The sequence below is a fragment of the Microcebus murinus genome, chromosome 5 (assembly GCF_040939455.1).
Source record: "Microcebus murinus isolate Inina chromosome 5, M.murinus_Inina_mat1.0, whole genome shotgun sequence".
In the NCBI taxonomy this organism is placed as follows: domain Eukaryota; kingdom Metazoa; phylum Chordata; class Mammalia; order Primates; family Cheirogaleidae; genus Microcebus; species Microcebus murinus.
This window is the reverse complement of record NC_134108.1, coordinates 112348112-112368849: the sequence shown is the minus strand read 5'-3', so window position 1 is coordinate 112368849 and position 20738 is coordinate 112348112. Positions and strand designations below refer to the sequence as shown.

Below are 20738 nucleotides of genomic sequence, written 5' to 3'. Positions count from 1 at the left end.
GGCTAGTGTGGCTGAGAAACTGAAATTTAAATTTTACTTTAGTTAATTTAAATTTAAATAGCCCCGGGTGGCTAGCTGCTACCATACTGGACAGCATAGCTTTATAGCATAGGAAACTGTGACACAGTCGACCTATCTCCCCTTGCCTGCTCCCTTCAAAATGAAGCAGACAGCTTCCTCCAGTTTTACACACGCATAAAAGCTTCTTACAAAGATGGCATTGGACTATGTATGCCATTTTGTAATTTGCTTTTCTTCCCTCAAAGTTGTATTGTACATAGTTCCAGGTCAGTATGCATACAGTGACTTCCTCTTTTAAGAGTTGTCTAGTAGTCTGCTTTGTTGCAATAACCCACATTTTATCTAACCAACCCCCAGTGATGGACATTTGGGCTGCTTCCTTCAATTCCTTCCTTCTTCCTTTCTCCCTTCCCTCCCTCCTCCTCCCCTCCCCTTCTTTCCTCCCTCTTTTCTTTGACAGGATCTCACTCTTTCAGCCAGGCATAATTATAACTCACTGCAACCTGGAACTTGTGGGCTCAAATGATCCCCTCACCTCAACCTCCCCCGTAGCTAGGAGTACAGGTGTGCGCCACCATGCCTGGCTGATTTACAAATTTTGGAGAGACAGGGTCCTGCTATGATGCCAAGGCTGGTCTTGAACTCCTGCCTTAAATAACTGGGATGACAGTGTGAGCCACCATACCGGCTTCATTGTTTTTATAATACAATAACAAATGCATTTCAATAAACATCTTTGCATGCATATCTCTACTAAAGTGGGAGAATTTCATTACATTCCTAAGAGTGGAGTTGCTGCGTCAAAGGGGGTAGTTACACTAAACTTGTTGGTAGATACTGCCAAATTGACTTAAAAAAGGTATGGTTATGTCAACCTTCAACAATTGTATATGAATGTGCTCCTACATACTGGCCACATTAAAGTTGTCAAGCCTTAATTTTCTTTTTCGTTTTTGCTAATCTTTTATTGTTGCTTTAATCTCTGATATTTTGTTTCTTTAAATTACTTTTCCTTAATTACTAGTGTAGTTAACAGTTTTTTTCTCTTTATAAGGCATTGTATTTCTTTTGTTTATTGTCTATCTCTATTTCTTTTTCTTATTACTTTGTAAGAGCTTTTAGTATTTTGTCTATTTCATCAACCATTTCTTCCCGGACTATAAATTGTCTTTTAACCTTACTTAACGTTTGTCATAAAGAAGCTTTGTCAGTTTTGTGGTGTTCTTTGAGCATTTCAAACACTGCTGAAGAAACGCAGAACAACAGAACAAACATGGGTGAGTTACAAAGCACAACAAAGTCTTTCACAGTCCTTGCCATTTTGGCCTGTTGCCTCTTGCAAATGTGCTTCAAATTCCAGCTTGGGCCCTTTCCAGCTGTCTGATCATATACAAATTTCTTAACCTCTCGGAGCTCTGGTCTTCTAGTCTGCAAAATGGGAATAATATCTGCATATAGGGATTTGGAAAAACATGTAGTTCTGGCCTTGGTTAAAGACTTCCTCTGGGCCGGGTGCAGTGGCTCACACTTGTAATCCTAGCATTCTGGGAGGCCGAGGTGGGAGGATCACTTGAGGGCAGGAGTTCAAGACTAGCCTGAGCAAGAGCAAGATCCCATCTCTACTGAAAATAGAAAAAAGTAGCTGAGCGTGGTGGCGCCTGCCACTAGCCGGGTATGGTGGTACATGCCTGTAGTCCCAGCTACTCGGAGGCTGGGGCAGAAGAACTGCTTGAACCCAGGAGTTTTGAGGTTGCTGTGAGCTAGGCTGACGCCACGGCACTATAACCCGGGCAACAGAGCGAGACTCTGTCTCAAAAAAACCCCAAGACTTCCCTTGCCTTTCTCTGCAGTAGGTTCATAAATCAAATCAGAGCAAACAATTGGTTTCTTTTAAAAAACTGTTTTTATTAGGGTCTTCTAACTAAACGGGTTGGAAGCATGGTGGAGGCAGAAATTAACATTTATTGAGTACTTACCAGCCGAGTAGGGTACACTGGATCATTAACTCGCAAAAAACGTTCTGGAGTACATTATCCCCATTTTACGGGGAGCAACTGAACTCGAGGAATCCAGAGGCTAAGCGCCTCACTGGGCCGTCCCTGCGCGCCTCCGCCAGGAAGGCCTCCAAGTACTTCTCTCAGAGTCCCGCTTCCGCCCAGGCCGGTTAGACGCGCCGTTAGCACCACGCATGGAGAGCACCACGGATGGAGAGCGCCACGGAACCAAGTGGCCGGGCTTCTGATGTTCCCGGCTCTCTCAATTAACAGCCAGCTTCTCGCCCCGCGGCTTCCCGCGATGCCTTTCGGGATTTGTAGTCAGACGTCGTCAGCCCGCTCCTAGACGAGCAAGAATAAGACTCTAATTCCCAGTATGCCCCGCCGCGGGCAAGTGCTGCACCTATTCTCTTCCTCCTCACTTTCCCATTCCTTCCCTTCCCTGGCTTCTCTGAATTGTCCACTCCGGGATCTTTTCTGTGACTTCCTTCGACACTTTCCCCATCTTTTTCTCACATTTTCCCCACCATCTTTCCCCCTGTTTCTGGGAGCCAATGCGAGACATTGGTTCTGATTAAGGGACAGCTCGAGACTCGGGGTGTGCGAGGAGGATCGACACAGAGTGGTGAGGGAACCCAGGAGGGCGGGGGTGAAGGAGGTGTGTGAGAGAGAGTTGAGTGAGCCGCGAGGTGTGGGAGGAAAGTAGGGGAGAAGTTAGGAGATCGGACGTTGTGGGTCACGGTGAATAGGGTGAAGTAGACTTGGGGGGAAGGAGAAAGAGGGGAGAAGTTATCGCCATGCATAGCAGAAGTGAGCTAAGACATATAAGAAGGGAAAGACTAACATATTTGGAGTTTATGGACTGATCTGACCTGGAGGGGTGGAAGAGAGAGGACTGGTCTCAAACAAGTTTCTCTGTTTCTGCTTAGCTTAAGATGAGACAAGTCATTGAAATACAAAATGATTTTGCAAGTATACGACAATTAATAATTCCATCACTTGGAAATTGAGAGAAAACTGGAGTTGAGAGCAGAAGTGGAGTGAGGAAGGAGGAAACACAGGGTGGTTGGTTAGGTTTGGGAGAAATCAGAGATGAATGACATGGGAAAGGGAACCACAGAAAAGATGCGGTTATTATAAGGGTCATGGATCTGGAATCAGAATGAGAAAGGCCAGGGGTGACACTGGCACGGATCATGGGGATACACTTCTAACATGTGCATCTCTCAGGTGATGGAGAGCACCCCCTCAAGGGGTGGTCTGAACCGAGTACACCTACAATGCAGGAATCTGCAGGAATTCTTAGGAGGCCTGAGCCCTGGGGTATTGGACCGATTGTATGGGCACCCTGCCACTTGTCTAGCTGTCTTCAGGTGAGGAGTCGCTTTCATGGTAGGGACCATGGTGGGGAAATGTAATGAGACTTGCAGACTGGAATAAGTTATCACAGTAGAAAGCAAGCAGCCTGGGGGATGGGGGTGGGGTTAGAGATTACTCCAAAGCAGGCAGGCCAAAACAGATGGAGTTTGTGGGGACTGCAGGGCTAATAAAGGTGTGGTTGGGTGAGATGAGATGTTTGACAGGCAGTTGAGGGCAGAGATGCAGATATAAAACGGCTTTTGATATTAACATTTGACCTCTACTTCCCTACAGGGAGCTGCCATCATTGGCTAAGAACTGGGTGATGCGGATGCTCTTTCTGGAGCAGCCATTGCCACAAGCTGCTGTAGCCCTGTGGGTAAAGAAAGAATTCAGCAAGTGAGTCTCTACTGCATTCTCAGCCAGATATATATTTCTCAACAGCTAGGTTTCCCAAACTGCTGTTCCTTGAACACTTCCAGGTTCAGTAGTTACACCACTGAAATTAAATATGTTTGGGAAACTCTGCATACTGTATTTTCCCTTCTTAGAGAGTTATAATGTCTATAACAAGGCTCTGATGGGTGGTGCAGTAAGGACATTTGTCTCAAGAAGACACTGATTTCACTCCGTGGAACAGTATTCCAGGGGTCACCAGTTCAGAAAAGGTAGAAATGGACACCATTGTGGGCCTCTTTTCTTTTTGTGCTCCAGACATCTCGCTCACCTCTCTGCTTTGTTCCAGGGCTCAGGAGGAAAGTACAGGGCTGCTGAGTGGCCTCCGTATCTGGCACACCCAGCTGCTCCCAGGTGGGCTCCAGGGCCTCATCCTCAACCCAGTCTTCCGCCAGAACCTCCGCATTGCCCTTCTGGGTGGGTATGTCACTTCCATCTCTTCCTAAGCTAGGCCAGGGGAACTGGTAATTAAACTGGTGATTAAACTGCTGGAGCTCCTAAGGGGCTTCCTTGGAACCTTGTGGGCTTCACAAGGAATAAGTTGGGCCAGATATAACTGCATGGTGCAGAAAATGTCCCCCACTCATGGCCCTGGGGATAGGGTGGAAAGAAGGCAGCAAGGAACACAGACAGGGTTCCTTACTCTTGACCCATCTTGGCCACAGGGGAAAGGCCTGGTCTGATGACACAAGTCAGCTGGGACCAGACAAGCACGCTCGGGATGTTCCCTCACTTGACAAGTACGCCGAGGAGCGATGGGAGGTGAGGACTTGGAACTCTGTGTGTGTCTCCTCTTGTGCTTCTGCCTCCCATGACAAGCCCTTAGAGGCTTGGTCTCCTGTTCTCTTCTGTCCTCAGGTGGTCTTGCACTTCATGGTGGGCTCCCCCAGCGCAGCTGTCAGCCAGGACTTGGCTCAGCTCCTCAGCCAGGCTGGGCTCATGAAGAGGTGAGGAAGCCACAGGTCCAACAGCTTCCTGCTGTGCCGTCTACTTGGGTCCCTGATGAACAGTATCTGGGGCAAGTCAGGATCAGAGCGAGTTGACTGGAAAAGGTGAACTGAGTAGAGTATAGCCAGAGATAGCAAGAAACAACGTGAGGACAGGGATAGTCGCCTTTCTCTGCATAGCTCCATCATTGTCCCTCTCTGTCTCCAGTACTGAACCTGGAGAGCCGCCCTGCATTACTTCTGCTGGCTTCCAGTTCCTATTGCTGGACACCCCGGCCCAGCTCTGGTACTTTATGTTGCAGTATCTGCAGACTGCCCAGGTGAGGAGCCCAGGGGCCACTTGCTACTATGTTCTACTCGTCTCAGGTCGCACTGAAAGACTACTGCCTACAGAACTCTGTTCCCTGATTTTTTCTTTCCTGGCTCTCTCCATTGTCTCCCTCCCATCTCTCCTTTGTCTCTGCCCCATTCTCTCTAGAGCCGGGGCATGGACCTAGTGGAGATTCTCTCCTTCCTCTTCCAGCTCAGCTTCTCTACTCTGGGCAAGGTAAGTGGGGGCTGGAGGGTAGGGAGGTGTAAAGGAGAGAGCAGGCTGGAGAGGCAGTAGGGTGAGAAGAATGAACATGGAATGAGCAGAGATGGGGAAAGAGGGAATGAGTGTATGGGGTTAGGGGAGGGAGGCCAGGATGTGTTTTGGACCCTAGCTAGCCACCTCTCTTTCCTAGGATTACTCTGTGGAAGGTATGAGTGATTCTCTGCTGAACTTTCTGCAACATCTGCGGGAGTTTGGTCTTGTTTTCCAGAGGAAGGTATGAACACCTAGATATTTCTAGGCAGTAGAGGCTCCTAGGGAAGAAGACCCAAGGTGTGTTGCCTTGGCCTTTAAAAAGGGGTGGGGTCTTGGGGCAGTAGCAGGAAGCAGTTACCAGGACTGAATACCTGGGTCCCTATGGGGAGAGAAGTTGAGGGTTGAGGGCCTGTGTCCTGGGAGGGATCTGATGTCTCAGGCACAGTGATCCTTTACAGAGGCCATTTGCCTTTCCCTTCTGTCCTTCCCAGAGGAAATCTCGGCGTTACTACCCCACACGACTGGCCATCAATCTCTCATCAGGTGTCTCTGGAGCTGGGGGCACTGTGCATCAGCCAGGCTTCATTGTTGTGGAAACCAATTACCGACTGTATGCCTACACGGGTGAGGCTAGACAGTGGTCTCTTGGGAGAGGAAGTTGTGGGTGGGAAGCAGGAGGGAATGACAGTGCATGTTTATCTGGCAGTGTGCATAACTCTGACATTTCTTAACACACAGGAAGGGCTTGAGGGTATCTGGGTTTGGGGGTAGTCTCCTCATTCTCTCCTATCCCGGGCTCAGAGTCGGAGCTGCAGATTGCCCTCATTGCTCTCTTCTCTGAGATGCTCTATCGCTTCCCCAACATGGTGGTAGCGCAGGTGACCCGAGAGAGTGTGCAGCAGGCCATCGCCAGTGGCATCACAGCCCAACAGGTATCCCCCTTGGGTGGGGGGGGGGCGGGAAGTTGGGCTGTACTTGGACTGTGGAGTACAGGGTGGTCACATTAGGGAAGGCTAGCACTGGGTCTATTATAATGGGGGGGGGTGAGTTGTCTGTGTTTGAGCACCAGGCAAATGAGAAATCTAGGCTTCAGATGTGGGGATAGGCAGATGCTTGAGGGGGGGAAAAGCATGGGGGGAGGAGGTATAGCCCTGAATTTGTGTCTCAGCACCACTACTTCCTAGCTGTGTAAACTGGGCCTAGTGGCTTCACCTCTGTGAGCCTCAGTTTCCTTAGCTGGTAACTTCACAGGGTTATTGGGAAAATTCAATGGGAGACTAGAGGTAAAGCATTTAGCTCAGAGCCTGCCATGCAGTAAGTGCTCAAAAAATAGTAGCTGCTGCTATTTTAAAGAAAGAAAAACAAAACAAGACTGGAAAGGGCAAATGTGCCAGAGAAGGAATAGCAGACATGCCCAGTGGGAACAGCAACTTGGGGTAACAGCTGAACAGGGATGGGTTGAATTGATGACAGGGGCTGTGAGTTTTTTTTTTGGAGACAGAGTCTCACTTTGTTGCCCAGACTAGAGTGAGTGTCGTGGTATCACAGCAACCTCAAACTCGTGGGCTCAAGCAATCCTCCTGCTTCAGCCTCCCCAAGTGGCTGGGACTGCAGGCATGCGCCACCATGCCCGGCTAATTTTTTCTATATATATTAGTTGGCCAATTAATTTCTATTTATAGTAGAGATGGGGTCTTGCTCTTGCTCAGGCTGGTTTTGAACTCCTGACCTCGAGCAATCCGCCCGCCTTGGCCTCCCAGAGTGCTAGGATTACAGGCGTGAGCCACCGCGCCTGGCCAGGGCTGTGAGTTTTTAAACAATGTAAGTTGATGTTCCAGTGACAGCAGGTGACAGCTCAGATGACTTTTCTGCATTCTTTCTCAACCCCTCATGCTATTCTTGTGTTTTCCTAGATAATCCATTTCCTAAGGACAAGGGCCCACCCAGTGATGCTCAAACAGGTACAGACAGGTAACAAGATGTCAGAGGCTGGCAGCCCCTGACACCTAGTTTTGAGATGATGGGGGAAAAAAAGGGGACATCCAAATTGGGAATGAGTGGAGGGCCGGTTGTCTACGGCGTTATACCTGAGTCCCTGAAGCCAGCCCTTGCCCTGCAGACACCTGTCCTGCCTCCCACCATCACAGACCAGATTCGGCTGTGGGAGCTGGAAAGGGACAGACTTCGGTTCACCGAGGGTGAGTGGGTTCTGGTGGCTGAGTCTTGGTAGACAATTGGTAGACAATTCAGTCTTTTTTTTTTTTCTTTAATATGGGGAAGGAGAAAGGGAGAGGAAGGGGGAGGAGAGAGCAGACAATTCACTCTTGACTGGGCTGAGAAAGCTTTTCATGCATTTTATCTTTTGCTTACTGCATGGACTGGGAGAGAAAAGCTGGCAGGACACTTTATTTTGGGATGAATCAGTAGCAAATGTCCCAAATCAGTGCAATTTGGATTTAGCTAGGAGAGAGAATAATTCACAGTAATTTCTCTGGTTTTGGTGAACATTAATGGATTTTCTTACTGTATTACATTGCCTTTCTGAATATGGCTGGATCACACTCTTGTTAAGATGAGCCCCTCGGCAGACAAGCGTAGAGAATTAGTTTTAAACACTGCGGTGGGGGCAAGCCCAGATCACCTCCTGCTGCCGCCACGTAGAGCCTGGGACTCTGGGTCACTCGGAGCCTCACATTCTCACCATCTCTCCCCGCGTTGCCTACCCTAGGCGTCCTGTACAACCAGTTCCTGTCCCAAGTGGACTTTGAGCTGCTGCTGGCGCACGCGCGGGAGCTGGGCGTGCTAGTGTTCGAGAACTCGGCCAAGCGGCTCATGGTGGTGACCCCGGCCGGGCACAGCGACGTCAAGCGTTTCTGGAAGCGGCAAAAACACAGCCTCTGAGAGTGCAGGACCCAGACCCCGACCTGGGCGGGCGGGCCCGGGTGGGGCGGGCTGGCTGAGCCGGCCGCAGAACTCAGGTGTATTTTATTTACACGTCGGGACTTTGCTTGTCTAATAAAGCTTTGAGAAGTGAGCTACGCGTCCCCGACGCTCGCGGCCCGGCTCCCTCTCCGCGTCGGCGACCATTGGGCCGGCGGGGCGGGGCCGAGGCCAACCGCCGCGCATGCGCAGGGCGGGGCTCCGCCCCATGCACCGCGAGAGGGGCGGGCCGCGTTCCAAGTTCCGGTGCGCTGGTGACCCCAGCCCCTGCCACCGCGGGGCGCCCTGGGATAGCGGCGGGTCGCAGGGTGAGCGCGCGCCGGGGAGGCCTGGAGGTGGGAGGCGCTGCGGTCCTTTGTCCATGCGGTGGGATGGGTGGAAAGGTCGGGCTGCGCGGGGCTGTGGGCTCTGCGGGCGCCTCGTGGGCCGGCAGAGATGATCGTGACCCTGAAGGGACACCTTGCCGGCTATTAGGCGTGCTGATTCCATCATCTCCCTGAATCTCCGGGTCCTCTTCCTCTCCCTGCGTCAGCGGTCCCCCCTCAAGTCGTAGATGCATAGATTTCGGGCCCAGAACTCCGACCCTGTTTCAGCTGATGTTGGCCCTGTCGACACCTTGTATTCTAGTCCTTTAGGAGGAGGGTGGTGTGGGAGGCCATAGATATATAGACCAGTGCTAGTCGGAGACAGGAAGTAAGGAATAAGGGGAGTGGCTTTGGGAAGTGTGACCCTCCGCCCCGGTCTGCCTAATGTGCTCTCTGTCTATCCCAAGCAGATCTTGGTCCCTTTCCAACCACTCCTGATGCCTCATTTGCCTCTAGCGTCTTTTCGACCGCCACTTTGGGGGCTGAGGCCCTCACGGGGCCTCCCCAGGTCCCATCCCCTTTCTACACAGTCAGAGCCACATGGATTTCCCATCTCTCGGAGGAATCGTGAAGCCAAAAAGAAGCGCCTGCGGGAGAAGCAGGCGGCGCTGCAGGCTGGGATAGCTGGGAAGAGCAAGGTTGGGGGTCAGACAACTTGTTCTTGGGTCCCTGAGACTTGGAAGGGGGGTGGAGGAGACTTGGGCTGGGATCCAGGCGGCTGGGGTATCCTGGGAATTACATACCACTTCCTTTGCTTCCTCTTTCCAGTCACCCACAGAGTTCAATAAGGCTTGGAGTCCTAAGGAGGTAGTATTGTATGAAATCCCCACGAAACCCGGTGAAAAGAAAGGTAACTAGGGCACTTAAAGGCCTTTTCTCTCATTTTTTTGTTGCCCATTTGGTCTGCAGAAACGCAGCCTGGGAACAAAGCTTGGTAGTTAGTGGAGCTCTCCTCTGCTTGCACAGATGTCTCTGGGTGCCTGCCTCCTGCCTACAGCCCCCGATATGTTGAGGCTGCCTGGTACCAGTGGTGGGTGCAAGAGGGCTTCTTCAAACCAGAATATCAGGTTAGTACCTGGCAGGAAGGGGTGCCGAATGATCCTCAGGACTGAGTGGTCCTTTGTTTTTGTTTTTTTTTTTTTGAGACAAAGTCTTGCTTTGTTGCCCAAGCTAGAGTGAGTGCCGTGGCATCAGCCTAGCTCACAGCAACCTCAAACTCCTGGGCTCAAGCAATCCTCCTGCCTCAGCTTCCCGAGTAGCTGAGACTACAGGCAGGCGCCACCAAGCCCGGCTAATTTTTTCTATATATTAGTTGGCCAATTGATTTTTTTCTATTTATAGTAGAGACGGGGTTTCACTCTTGCTCAGGCTGGTTTTGAACTCCTGACCTCGAGCAGTCTGCCCGCCTTGGCCTCCCAGAGTGCTAGGATTACAGATGTGAACCACCGCGCCCGGCCCTGAGTGGTCCTTGAACACAACCAATGCCTCTGAGTCAAGCTTGCGTTACAGACTTGTTTTCTTTCTGGACTTCATGTCTCCGAAAGTCTCTCTCGCCAGGTTCCCCTGGCAGATTCCTTTTCTTCCTCTGCTTTCCTGTTATTTGCGGGACAGATCTCTGCAGTTCTTTCATCTTGGAGACACCAGAGGGTGCTCTTCCCTTAGGTAACATCCAGTCCATTCTTGCCCTTTCACTTTTCTCCTTTCTAGGCCCAGCTGCCGCAGGCCACAGGGGAGACGTTTTCCATGTGTATCCCACCTCCCAATGTCACTGGCTCCCTGCACATTGGCCATGCACTCACAGTGGCTATACAGGATGCCCTTGTGCGCTGGTGAGAGAGGAACAGCGCTTGTTTGAGTTCTTGGAGGGCCAGTAGAAAGGGCGGGAATGAGTGAGGATAAACATGTAAGCCGTGGGCTCTCATGAGGGCATTTCTGTTGTAGGCACCGGATGCGTGGGGACCGAGTGCTGTGGGTCCCTGGCTCAGATCATGCAGGGATTGCTACACAAGTATGTCTTCTGTTATGTTTTCCTTTCCTTGGATAAAAGTGACTTCTCCCAAAGCATCCTGACTCTCTGCTCATTTGCCCCCATTCCAACTGCAGGCTGTGGTGGAGAAACAGCTATGGAAGGAGCGGGGAGTGAGGAGACATGAGCTGAGCCGGGAAGACTTCCTTAGGGAGGTGTGGCAGTGGAAGGAGGCGTGAGTGTGATTGGCATGGCTGGAGGGGCCCAGATGGCGGGTTTGGGTCTTTGCTTCCCATCACTTTTGTCTCCTAACTTGTGATCTTTGGCTCTTCCCAGCATGACCCCAGTTTCTCAGAGATGAAAACTCTTTTGCCCCTTAGAGTTTGGTGGAGTTTCTAGGCTGTGTGTGTGTGTGTGTGTGTGTGTGTGTGTACACTATAGGTACGTTTAAATGTATACATTTGTGTGTATATATATTACATATATGTGTATTTTTTCTCTCTACCTTGTTTTTACTTGCCTAGAATTTATCACCTCTCTTCCACTTGCCCAGTCCCAACTTCTAATTCCCATGAAATTACCCTCATTCTTCCAGGTCTGTTATCACATGCCATCTTTTCTGTGAAACTTCTTAGGATTTCCCACAATTCAGCTGCTCTTCCTCTGTTCCTATAGAACTTTTTGCCTCTTTTAATGCCATAGAAAGCCCCTTACTGAGTTTGTGATCTGTCTCCATTAGCTTCTAGAGGCTAAATGGATGGCATACTCACTTTTCATTTTCCTCCGGCACCTGGCATTGCTGGGGCGTTACTGGGCCTGGTACATGGGAGGTGCTTGGGATGTGTTTGCTGAAAACGATCTCTGTCTCTGTGGACACAGGAAAGGTGGAGAGATCTGTGAGCAGCTGCGAGCTCTGGGTGCCTCCCTGGACTGGGACCGAGAGTGTTTCACCATGGATGCTGTGAGCATTCTGTGCCTTGGTCCCTGTGGGTGTTGGGGGCTGTGTTCGGAGATCTGTGCCAGGCAGGGGTTGTTTGGCACGTTGAGGCAGTGAGGTGGGATGTTTGGGTCCCTGAGAGGCTGAGAAGCAGCTGTTAGATGTGGACACTCGGGTCATTCTAGGGCTCCTCAGCGGCCGTCACCGAAGCTTTTGTGCGACTCTACGAGGCGGGGTTGTTGTACCGGAACCGTCAGCTTGTCAACTGGTCATGTGCTTTAAGATCAGCCATCTCGGACATTGAGGTGAGGTACACAAGGAGAAGCAGGTTTGGGAGAGCTCTGAGGGAGGGTGGTTAAGTGGTAAGAGCTCAGACTCTGGGGCCAGAGTGTCTGGATTTAAATCTGAGACTCGCCTCTGAAAGCTGGGTGACTTTTATCAGGCAGTTTAGCCCCTTTAAGCCTCAGCCCCTCAATCTGTAAATTAGAGGTGATGGAACGCCTGCGTCATGGGGGTGTTGTAAAAATTAAAGGAGAATTCATGTAGGTGCTCAGCACAATGCCTGGCCCAGTCTGGAGTGCTCGGTGATACTTACTAGTGCTGTGACTGCACAAACATTGGGTGAGGGGGCGGAGGTGGCTTCTGAACCCTCCAAATGGCTTTCAGATGGATTGTAGGGAGGGTGGGCTGGAGGGTGAGTGGCTGCAGAAAGCTTGGGTGTGAGCTTTGCAGAAGGGTTACTCTCTGACCCAGCCTCCTCCGCACCTCACCAGGTGGAGAGTAGGCCCCTGCCTGGCCGCACGGAGCTTCGACTGCCCGGCTGCCCCATCTCTGTGTGTTTCGGCCTCCTGGTTTCTGTTGCCTTCCCCGTGGATGGAGAGCCTGGTGAGAGTAGTCCTCTGAAGGGCTGCCTGCTTACCTCTGTTTCCCCTGTTTTCTCAAGCCCACATTGGGCTTCTAGGAAGCCATCAGTCTGTGTCCCCTGTGAACCTGGTAGTGTTTGCATGGTTGTGGTAGTTACCTGGCTATTCCGGGGATGTGGTCACTGCCTTCAGGAGCCTGGTGTACTTCTGCAGAAGTCTGTTCTAACCCAGGAAAGAGACAAAAGATCAGTTCTAAAGTGTGCTTTGTTCAATAAGCGTTCCAAAGAATTCAGAGAAGGGGAAGATAGATGAAATGGAAGAGGAAGCTTCTTGTAGGAGAGGCTGGTGCTAGCCCTGAGGAATGCACAGCATTTGTGACTAGGACTATGAGACTCCCCAGTGTCCTCTGCATACCCAGCAAGGACTCCAGTTGTTTTATTAATGCTTCCCCATGCATGCTATCAAGGAATTACTTAGCACCAAACAGCCTCTCACACCTCTGGTCACCAGCTTGTGGGAAACCCTGGGCTCCTATAAATGCTTCTGATCTTCTCAAGTTACTTCGGGGGGACTGTTCCACCTTGGCTGCCCCCTGCCCCTCCCGCTTTCCAGTTCTACAGCCTTTAGCTGTAGGAGTAAGTGGTGAGGGCTGTGACGAGCCCTATTAATAGAAGTGCTTGCCTGTTCGTCTTTAGATGCAGAGGTCGTGGTGGGAACCACGAGGCCAGAGACGCTACCTGGAGACGTGGCTGTGGCTGTTCATCCGGACGACTCCCGCTACACAGTAATGGGCAGCGCACCCCGCATCCTGGCCCTCCCGCCCGACGGCCTTCTCTTCCCTGCCTTTTAAGATGATAGCTCTTTCTCTCCTGCTTCTTCCTTTTCCTGAGGCTACTTTTCTCACCCCAGCTCTGCTGTGGCTCTGATTTTACTCCCTTTTCTTGATGCTACACATTTTTCTCAGCTGAGAGGTTGATATACTGGCCCAGGGACTAAATCTAGCCTGTTGCTTACTTGGGTATGAGCCACGCACATTCACTTCCGTACTGCCTGTGGCTGCTGTTGATGTGCTGGTGGCAGAGTGGAGCACTCGTGTGCAGACGGACTTTGCCTCTATGCCCAAAACCCTAACATGCTTACACTCTGGCCCCTTCAGAGAAAGCTTGCTGCCTTCCAGCAGCCGTTTGCCTCTTGGTTTCCGCCCTCTGGTTGCGGGCTCTCACGGGCCAGCCCTGACTTTTCCGGCCCACACATGTCTCTCCCTGACCCTCTCCTTCCTTCAGCATCTGCATGGGCGGCAGCTTCGTCACCCCTTGACAGGGCAGCTTCTGCCCCTTATCACAGACTCCGCTGTTGAGCCACATGTGGGCACAGGTGAGGGGGTCAGGGAGGGAGAGGAAGTGGGGGTCCTGGGGGAGGGGAGGCAAGTGCTCATACAGGGTAGTCCGAGCAGACAGTGGGGAGCAGAGGGAGGCACAGAGGGGACAGTGGGACGGGGAGGTGTGGGCAGTAATGCTACATCTGGAAAGGCAAAATCCAAGGTCAGGTTCAGTGGTCACCATGGTTGTCTCTCGCAGGGGCAGTGAAGGTGACTCCAGCACACAGTCCTGTCGATGCTGAGATGGGGGCCCGACACGGCTTGAGTCCCCTGAACGTCATTGCAGAGGATGGGACCATGACCTCCCTGTGCGGGGACTGGCTGCAGGTGGTCCCCTGTGGGCCTGTGTTACCCCACCATTTCAGGCCACCCTCTGCCCTTCCTCTCCTTTCCCACCCTCTAGAACAGCACCGAGCCATTCATGAGGGATCCAACCCTATGATCCAAATACCTCCCACCAGGCCCCACCTCCAACTTTGGGGATGAAATTTTGTGAGACTTGGCGGGGCCAAACAAAACATACGCAAACCATAGCAGTTGGTAAGACAAAATAGAAAACCAAAAGCTAATCATGGGAAGAAAAAAATTACAAATGAATGAGTACCCCAAAAGCCAAGAGTTATACTAATATGAATTGAATTAATTAATTCAATTAATTAATTAATATGAATTAATCTTTACTGCTGCCACTTATTCTCTAGGGCCTTCACCGATTCGTAGCCCGGGAAAAGATAATGTCTGCGCTGAGGGAGCGGGGCCTGTTCCGGGGCCTCCAGAACCACCCCATGGTCCTGCCCATCTGCAGGTGACCTCATTTTAACTCCTCCACTGGAGGCCACCCCCAAAAGGGAGTGAATGGAGCTTAAGAGTGACAGCAGTTTACAAGGGTTAAGTTGGAGTGAAAAAGAGAAAAAAAAAAGTGACAACAGGATGGGCTCCGTACCCTTCCGCTAGAAAACAAGTTCTGTGTCAGTTTTATTCACTGCTGTGTCCTCAGTACTGAGGGCCTGGCACGGAGTAGGACCCCGTGTCCCTGGGAGAAGGCACAGGGCCTGCAGAGCAGTTGACATATCCTGCGTCCCTTTCAGCCGTTCCGGGGACGTGGTGGAATACCTGCTGAAGAGCCAGTGGTCTGTCCGCTGCCGGGAGATGGGCGAGCGGGCTGCCCAGGTGAGCTGCGGCGTGAGGAAGGCAGGGGCTGAAGGGACGGGACGGAGAACGCAGCGTGCAGGGCCTCCCACCCCACAGATCTCTCCAGCTGTGGCGATGGCGAGGACGTGTGGCACGGAGGCAAGGCGGCCCAGAGAGGGCTGGCTCATGCCCTCACTCAAGCCCAGAATCCAGAGGAGGCTTGAGAGGTCCTCTCTGAGGTTTAAAACTACCTTAGAGGCCACTCGTCCCATCCCTGGAGGCGCATACGTGCCGGAAGGCAAGCACTGTCTGAAGCCCTGTTCCCTCCAGGCCGTGGAGTCAGGGGCCCTGGAGCTCAGCCCGGCCTTCCACCAGAAGAGCTGGCAGCACTGGTTTGCCCACATCGGGTAAGCGCATGGGAGCTCTCATGGACATGACGGGGGTTTCCCTGGTCATGCTAAGACATCAGTGATGTCCTCTCGGCAGGGACTGGTGTGTCTCGCGGCAGCTTTGGTGGGGCCATCAGATCCCAGCCTACTTGGTCGTAGAGGAGCACGTGCAGGTGGGTAGGAGGGAGCTGCCGGGAGGGCTGGGCGTGCAGAGAGAGCCTCAGCCAGGAGTCAGAGGACTCCAAGGGCTGTCCCAGCTCCTGCTTGTCAGTGTGCTTCGTGGGCTCAGTCACATAGCCCCTGCTGCATTCAAGGCTCCCTGAGCCACGCTTCTTTGTCTCTTTCCTGGTGGCGCTGGCCACCCTAAGACCACGTGAGAGAATGTGAACATTAGGTGACGCTTTACACTCATCAACTATTTTTCCTCACTCTTCCTCGCCCCTTACTTTGCAGGGTGACAGGGAGGACTGTTGGGTGGTTGGGCGGTCAGAGGCCGAGGCCAGAGAGGTCGCAGCAGAACTGACAGGGAGACCCGGGGCACAGCTGGTCCTGGAGAGGGGTGAGCCCTGCGCTGGAGAGGGACGCCGGGGGGGGGGGGGGGGCAGGACAGGCTGGGGAGGGGAGGGCTGGGCCGGGTGTCTGGGCCTTTGAGGGGAGCAGACACTGGGTGCAGAAAGTAGGGTTGGGAGAGCTGGGATGGAGCCATAGGCAAGACCCCTGTTCTCTGGGGCTGAGGGTTAGCTATAAGGGTAGGCAGCGAAGGTCTGAGGTCCTAGAAGCTGAGGTCCCAGCTATCCCCCTTCCTTTTCTGTTTCCCAGACCCTGATGTCTTGGACACATGGTTCTCTTCGGCCCTGTTCCCCTTTTCTGCCCTGGGCTGGCCCCGAGAGGTGAGGCTGGTTGAGCGGGTGAGAGTGAAGGTGGGAGTGATGGAGGTGGCTGGGCCCCCACGGGGACTCAGGGCTCTTAGCACTCCTCTCACCCAGACTCTAGACCTCGCTCGCTTCTACCCCCTGTCACTTTTGGAAACGGGCAGTGACCTCCTGCTGTTTTGGGTGGGCCGCATGGTTATGCTAGGCACTCAGCTCACAGGACAGCTCCCCTTCAGCAAGGTAACAGCCCTTCCAACCCCTAATCTGGCACTTTCCATGTTCCCGATGCCTTGTTCCCGATTTGCTTCCCACTCTGGCCCCTAAAGTGTGCAGGCCCGAGGTCCCAAGGGACTCTCCAAGGAAAGGCTCTCGAAGTCCCCTCTGTTGACCCCCTCCACGCCCCCAGGTGCTTCTTCACCCCATGGTTCGGGACAGGCAGGGCCGGAAGATGAGCAAGTCCCTGGGGAATGTGCTGGATCCACGGGACATCATTTGTGGGGTGGGGCTGCAGGTGAGGACAGAGCGCGGCTCCCAGGCGGGCTGCGGGAGAGAGGAAGGGAGGCTGGGGAGAGGTGTGAGGCCAGCGGTGTGACCGCTGCAGAGGCGGGGCCTTCAGCCTTGGCCGGTGATTCTCCCCATCCCCAGGTGCTGCAGGAAAAGCTGAGAAGTGGGAACTTGGACCCCGCAGAGCTGGCCATCGCAGCCGCCGCACAGGTGAGTCTCCAGCGTCTGCCTGCCGCTCCAGCTGCAGCTCTCCGCCACTGGTTTCTTCTGCAACCCAGGCTCCAGCCCTGTAGCCTCACAGGCTCCTGCCACCCTTCTGGTTGCAGACAAAGGACTTTCCTCATGGGATCCCTGAGTGCGGGACAGATGCCCTGAGATTCACACTCTGCTCCCACGGAGTCCTGGGTAAGCCTGTGCGGGCGGCACTGGGTGAGCCGAGGGCAGTGGTGCAGGATCAGGACTCACTGTGCTGTCCGCCCAGGTGCAGACTCTCTCAGTCCTCTCCCTCCAGGGGGCGACTTGCACCTGTCTGTCTCTGAGGTTCAGAGCTGCCGACATTTCTGCAACAAGATCTGGAACGCCCTGCGCTTTATCCTCGGTGTCCTAGGGGAGCAGTTCGTGCCGCAGCCGGCAGAGGAGGCAAGAGAGCGAGCAGGGTGGTGGGAGTCGGGGGAGGCAAGTGTCTGTGGGCTGAAGGTGGCATCTGGAAGGAAAGGAGGCAGGGCAGGAAAGGAGGCAGGACTGGGGGACGAGCCATCCCAGTCCTTAGGCCCCCTCTGCCCGCAGCTGTCTCCCTCCTCACCCTTGGACGCCTGGATCCTGAGCCGCCTTGCCCTCGCTGCCCGCGAGTGCGAGCGGGGCTTCCTCGCCCGGGAGCTGTCGCTCGTCACCCACGCCCTGCACCACTTCTGGCTGCACAACCTCTGTGACGTTTACCTGGTGAGCGTGGCTGGGGCGGGGCGAGGCATTCCCGCTGCTGCAGGCCTGCTCAGGGTCCTCGGGGAGTCAGGTTCCGTGGCAGAGAGCTCTGAAGTTTATTAAGATCCTGTTGTCCTCCCAGCTAGGACAGGAAGGAGAGACAGGGAGGTCTGATTCTCCTCTTCCCGGGGACTGGGCTCTGCAGCACAGCCAGGCACTGTTGCCTGCCTGTCACATGGGGAGAGGGGAGGAGCCGGGAGACTTCTAGAAAACAGTCTGGCAGAGCAGTCTGAAGGCCTGGGAGGGAGCGAGCAGCGGCCTTCAGACCAGGGTGTCTCACGAGGGCTCCCACGTCGGACGTACCTGGGGGCCTTGTTGGCCACGGATCGTCCAGCCACCCCAGAGTGGCTCCATCAGCAGGCTGGGGTGGGTGTCTCGAATGTCCATGTGTGTCCCAGGTGATGCTGCTGCCACTGGCTCTGGCCATAGCTCACCCTTATTAAAAACCTCTCACCCCTTTTGATAAGTAAAAAAACTCGATCTTTTTTTTCCAAACTAGACTTCTCCCTAGAAATCCATTCTCGCCCACCGCCACCCTGGACTCCCCTCCTCACACGCTGCAGGGTGTGTCCTGGGGCGGTGATGGCGGCAGGGCGCTGAGTGCTTCTGCCCGCCCCTCCCTCCCAGGACGCACAGCACCCTCCGCCCGCAGGGCTGCAGAGGCTGTGGGGGATGGGTGTGGCCGTGGGCCCATCTTCTGACCTGGTGGCTTCCTGCACAGGAGGCTGTGAAGCCCCAGCTGCGGCACGCGCCCCGTGCCCTGGGACCCCCTCAGGTCCTGTTCCTCTGCGCCGACCTCGGCCTCCGCCTCCTCGCCCCGCTAATGCCCTTCCTGGCTGAAGAGCTCTGGCAGAGGCTGCCCCCCAGGCCTGGCTGCTCCCCCACCCCCAGTGTCTCGGTTGCCCCCTACCCCAGTGCGCGAAGCTTGGTGAGTCGCAGGTACATGGCACCTTGGAGTGGGATGGGCAAGGTTTGCTGTTGGGGGTCATCTACCGCTGCAGTTTGTACTTCACTGCAGAGCCTGGGGGAGCATGGATGGTTCCCGCAGCGTTGCTGGCGTGGCCCTGGGGTCTCCGGGACAGTATTAGCATAGGACGCTGTTGCTAGACTGAGACCAGCTGTGGGACGGTGCCTCAGTTTCCCCATCTTTAAAACGGGGGCAATAATATTGCCTGTCATAGTTGTGATAAGGATGAGATGAGTTAAAAACAGGGTGTCCCAAAAATCTCAGTGCAGCTTTGATAACTTCAGAAGGATAAATGCTGCAAAAAATCATTTTAAAGTTCAACTGTTTAGGCCGGGTGCGGTGGCTCACGCCTGTCATCCTAGCACTCTGGGAGGCCGAGGCGGGCGGATTGCTTAAACTCAGGAGTTCGAAACCAGCCTAAGCAAGAGCGAGACCTCGTCTCCACTAAAAATAGAAAGAAATTAATTGGCCAACTAAAAATATATAGAAAAACTAGCCGGGCATGGTGGCGCATGCCTGTAGTCCAGCTACTCGGGAGGCTGAGGCAGGAGGATCGCTTGAGCCCAGGAGTTGGAGGTTGCTATGAGTTAGGCTGGCGCCATGGCACTGTAGCCTGGGCAACAGAGTGAGACTCTGTCTCAAAAAGAAAAAAAATAAATAAATAAAGTTCAACTGTTTAAATTTCTTTTATGCTTATTTGGTTTGTGAAGTTTGAACGATACATTTAAAATTTTAACTTATCTGTAATTGTTTGTCATCTTCAGTCAGAACACTGATCATCTAAAACCTCTTAGATGACTCTTGACTCTTTGCCATGTTTGGGCTGGTGGATTTTGTGTGTGCTATTGAAGCAGATCCTGTTTCCTGAGGAGATGGGGTGGCTGGGTCGGGGACAGAGCCAGGAGGGTTGGCACTGAGTCTCCCGGGGCCCCTTTGCCAACTCTGGATGCCCTGTTGCCAGGAGCACTGGCGCCAGCCCGAGCTGGAGCGGCGCTTCTCCCGGGTCCAGGAGGCCGCGCAGGCGCTGAGGGCCCTCCGAGCCACGTACCAACTCACCAAGGCCCGGCCCCGAGGTGAGGCGTGTCTGGGCTCCTGGGTCCCTGCGGGGGGCTGTGGCTGGTGGGGAAAAGGGGGGCCTGGAGGGCAGATCCCCATCAGCAGGTGCTGGACAGGAAGGGAGGCAGAGGCCTTGACCTGACGGTTTCCCTCACCTCTCCAGTGCTGCTGCAGAGCTCTGAGCCTGGGGAGCAGGACCTCTTCGAGGCGTTCCTTGAGCCCCTGGGCACCCTGGGCCACTGTGGGGCCGTGGGCCTCTTACCCCCGGGTGCAGTAGCTCCCTTTGGCTGGGCCCAGGCTCCGCTAAGTGACACAGTGCAGGTCTACATGGAGCTGCAGGTGACCAGAGGGAATGGGATGGAAGGGGAATGGAGGGGAGGGTTGGAAAGAATGGTGGGAGGAAGGGAAGGGCCGGGCTCTGTAAAGTGGGAAGGGGCCTTAGAATGGAGAGGGGGGAGGCCTTGGGCAGGCTGCAGATGCCGGAGCCTTCGCACTGTTCTTACCAGGGCCTGGTGGAGCCCCAGACCCATCTGCCTCTGCTAGCCGCCCGAAGGCACAAGTTGCAGAAGCAGCTCGATGGCCTCATAGCCAGGACCCCACCCGAAGGGGAGGCAGAGACTCAGAGGCAGCAGAAGGTGAGGCTCGGGGGAGGCTCACTGGGGGAATGGGGGTCGGGGCGGTGGGCCTCACACCTGGGTCCTCACACCTGGGTCCTCACCTCCCCTCCTTGCCCAGCTGTCTTCGCTCCAGTTGGAGCTGTCGAAACTGGACAGGGCGGCCTGGCACCTCCAGCAGCTGATGGATGAGTCTCCAGCCCTGGGGGCTCGAAGTGTCCCTGAGGACAAACAGATCGGTTAGCTGTCGGGATGCAGTGGGACATCAGAGGCCACGTGGCCCACTGGCTTCATTTTGTACATGAGGAAACAGACTGGCTTGGTCTCAGTGACTGGGGTCCTGACACACTCACGTTACTGCCCAGCCTCCCTCCTGTGCGGTCCCACCGAGTTTGGGAATGAGGAGATTCAGATAAACTTTAAAAATCACAAA

General features: G+C 53.8%; 2 protein-coding genes across 9 annotated transcripts; both read left to right on the top strand.

Moving 5' to 3' along the window:
- Positions 1–2378: 2378 nt before the first annotated feature.
- On the top strand, positions 2379–8379 carry GTF2H4 (general transcription factor IIH subunit 4). 2 transcript variants are annotated; one of them, XM_012736380.2, is made up of 14 exons: positions 2379–2640; positions 3246–3388; positions 3669–3773; positions 4120–4251; positions 4496–4592; positions 4689–4777; positions 4986–5097; positions 5256–5324; positions 5503–5586; positions 5837–5969; positions 6147–6277; positions 7259–7306; positions 7465–7543; positions 8074–8379. In XM_012736380.2, the coding sequence occupies exons 2-14, from the start codon at positions 3249–3251 to the stop codon at positions 8244–8246; spliced, it is 1392 nt and encodes a 463-aa protein (XP_012591834.1). In that variant the 5' UTR covers positions 2379–2640; positions 3246–3248; the 3' UTR covers positions 8247–8379. The 2 variants fall into 2 exon arrangements, with proteins under 2 accessions (XP_012591834.1, XP_012591833.1); XM_012736379.2 differs by lacking the exon at positions 2379–2640 and having other exon boundaries at positions 3229–3388.
- Positions 8380–8501: 122 nt separating this feature from the next.
- Positions 8502–20738, top strand: VARS2 (valyl-tRNA synthetase 2, mitochondrial). Of its 7 annotated transcripts, none has more exons than XM_076003534.1 (30): positions 8502–8593; positions 9061–9288; positions 9419–9500; positions 9617–9717; positions 10358–10479; positions 10592–10658; positions 10754–10851; positions 11496–11577; positions 11739–11858; positions 12327–12438; positions 13112–13200; positions 13700–13790; positions 13994–14121; positions 14496–14599; positions 14883–14964; positions 15256–15332; positions 15412–15487; positions 15768–15873; positions 16134–16204; positions 16301–16426; positions 16593–16697; positions 16832–16900; positions 17017–17095; positions 17202–17329; positions 17477–17629; positions 18390–18596; positions 19597–19708; positions 19855–20030; positions 20198–20326; positions 20427–20738. In XM_076003534.1, exons 2-30 carry the CDS (start codon positions 9088–9090, stop codon positions 20547–20549), a joined length of 3216 nt encoding a protein of 1071 aa, XP_075859649.1. In that variant the 5' UTR covers positions 8502–8593; positions 9061–9087; the 3' UTR covers positions 20550–20738. The 7 variants fall into 7 exon arrangements, with proteins under 7 accessions (XP_075859649.1, XP_075859651.1, XP_075859654.1 ...); XM_076003537.1 differs by having other exon boundaries at positions 8506–8593; positions 9107–9288; XM_076003535.1 differs by having other exon boundaries at positions 8546–8620.

Excerpts from the sequence above, each read along its gene's own strand:
- GTF2H4 (XM_012736379.2), top strand. The coding sequence starts at position 3,231 with ATGTGCATCTCTCAGGTGATGGAGAGCACCCCCTCAAGGGGTGGTCTG. Across the intron at positions 3,774-4,119 it reads GTAAAGAAAGAATTCAGCAA|GGCTCAGGAGGAAAGTACAG; the intron begins GTGAGTCTCTAC and ends GCTTTGTTCCAG. Across the intron at positions 5,970-6,146 it reads CCGACTGTATGCCTACACGG|AGTCGGAGCTGCAGATTGCC; the intron begins GTGAGGCTAGAC and ends TCCCGGGCTCAG.
- VARS2 (XM_076003540.1), top strand. The coding sequence starts at position 8,657 with ATGGGTGGAAAGGTCGGGCTGCGCGGGGCTGTGGGCTCTGCGGGCGCC. Across the intron at positions 12,439-13,111 it reads CCCCGTGGATGGAGAGCCTG|ATGCAGAGGTCGTGGTGGGA; the intron begins GTGAGAGTAGTC and ends GTTCGTCTTTAG. Across the intron at positions 20,031-20,197 it reads AGGTCTACATGGAGCTGCAG|GGCCTGGTGGAGCCCCAGAC; the intron begins GTGACCAGAGGG and ends TGTTCTTACCAG.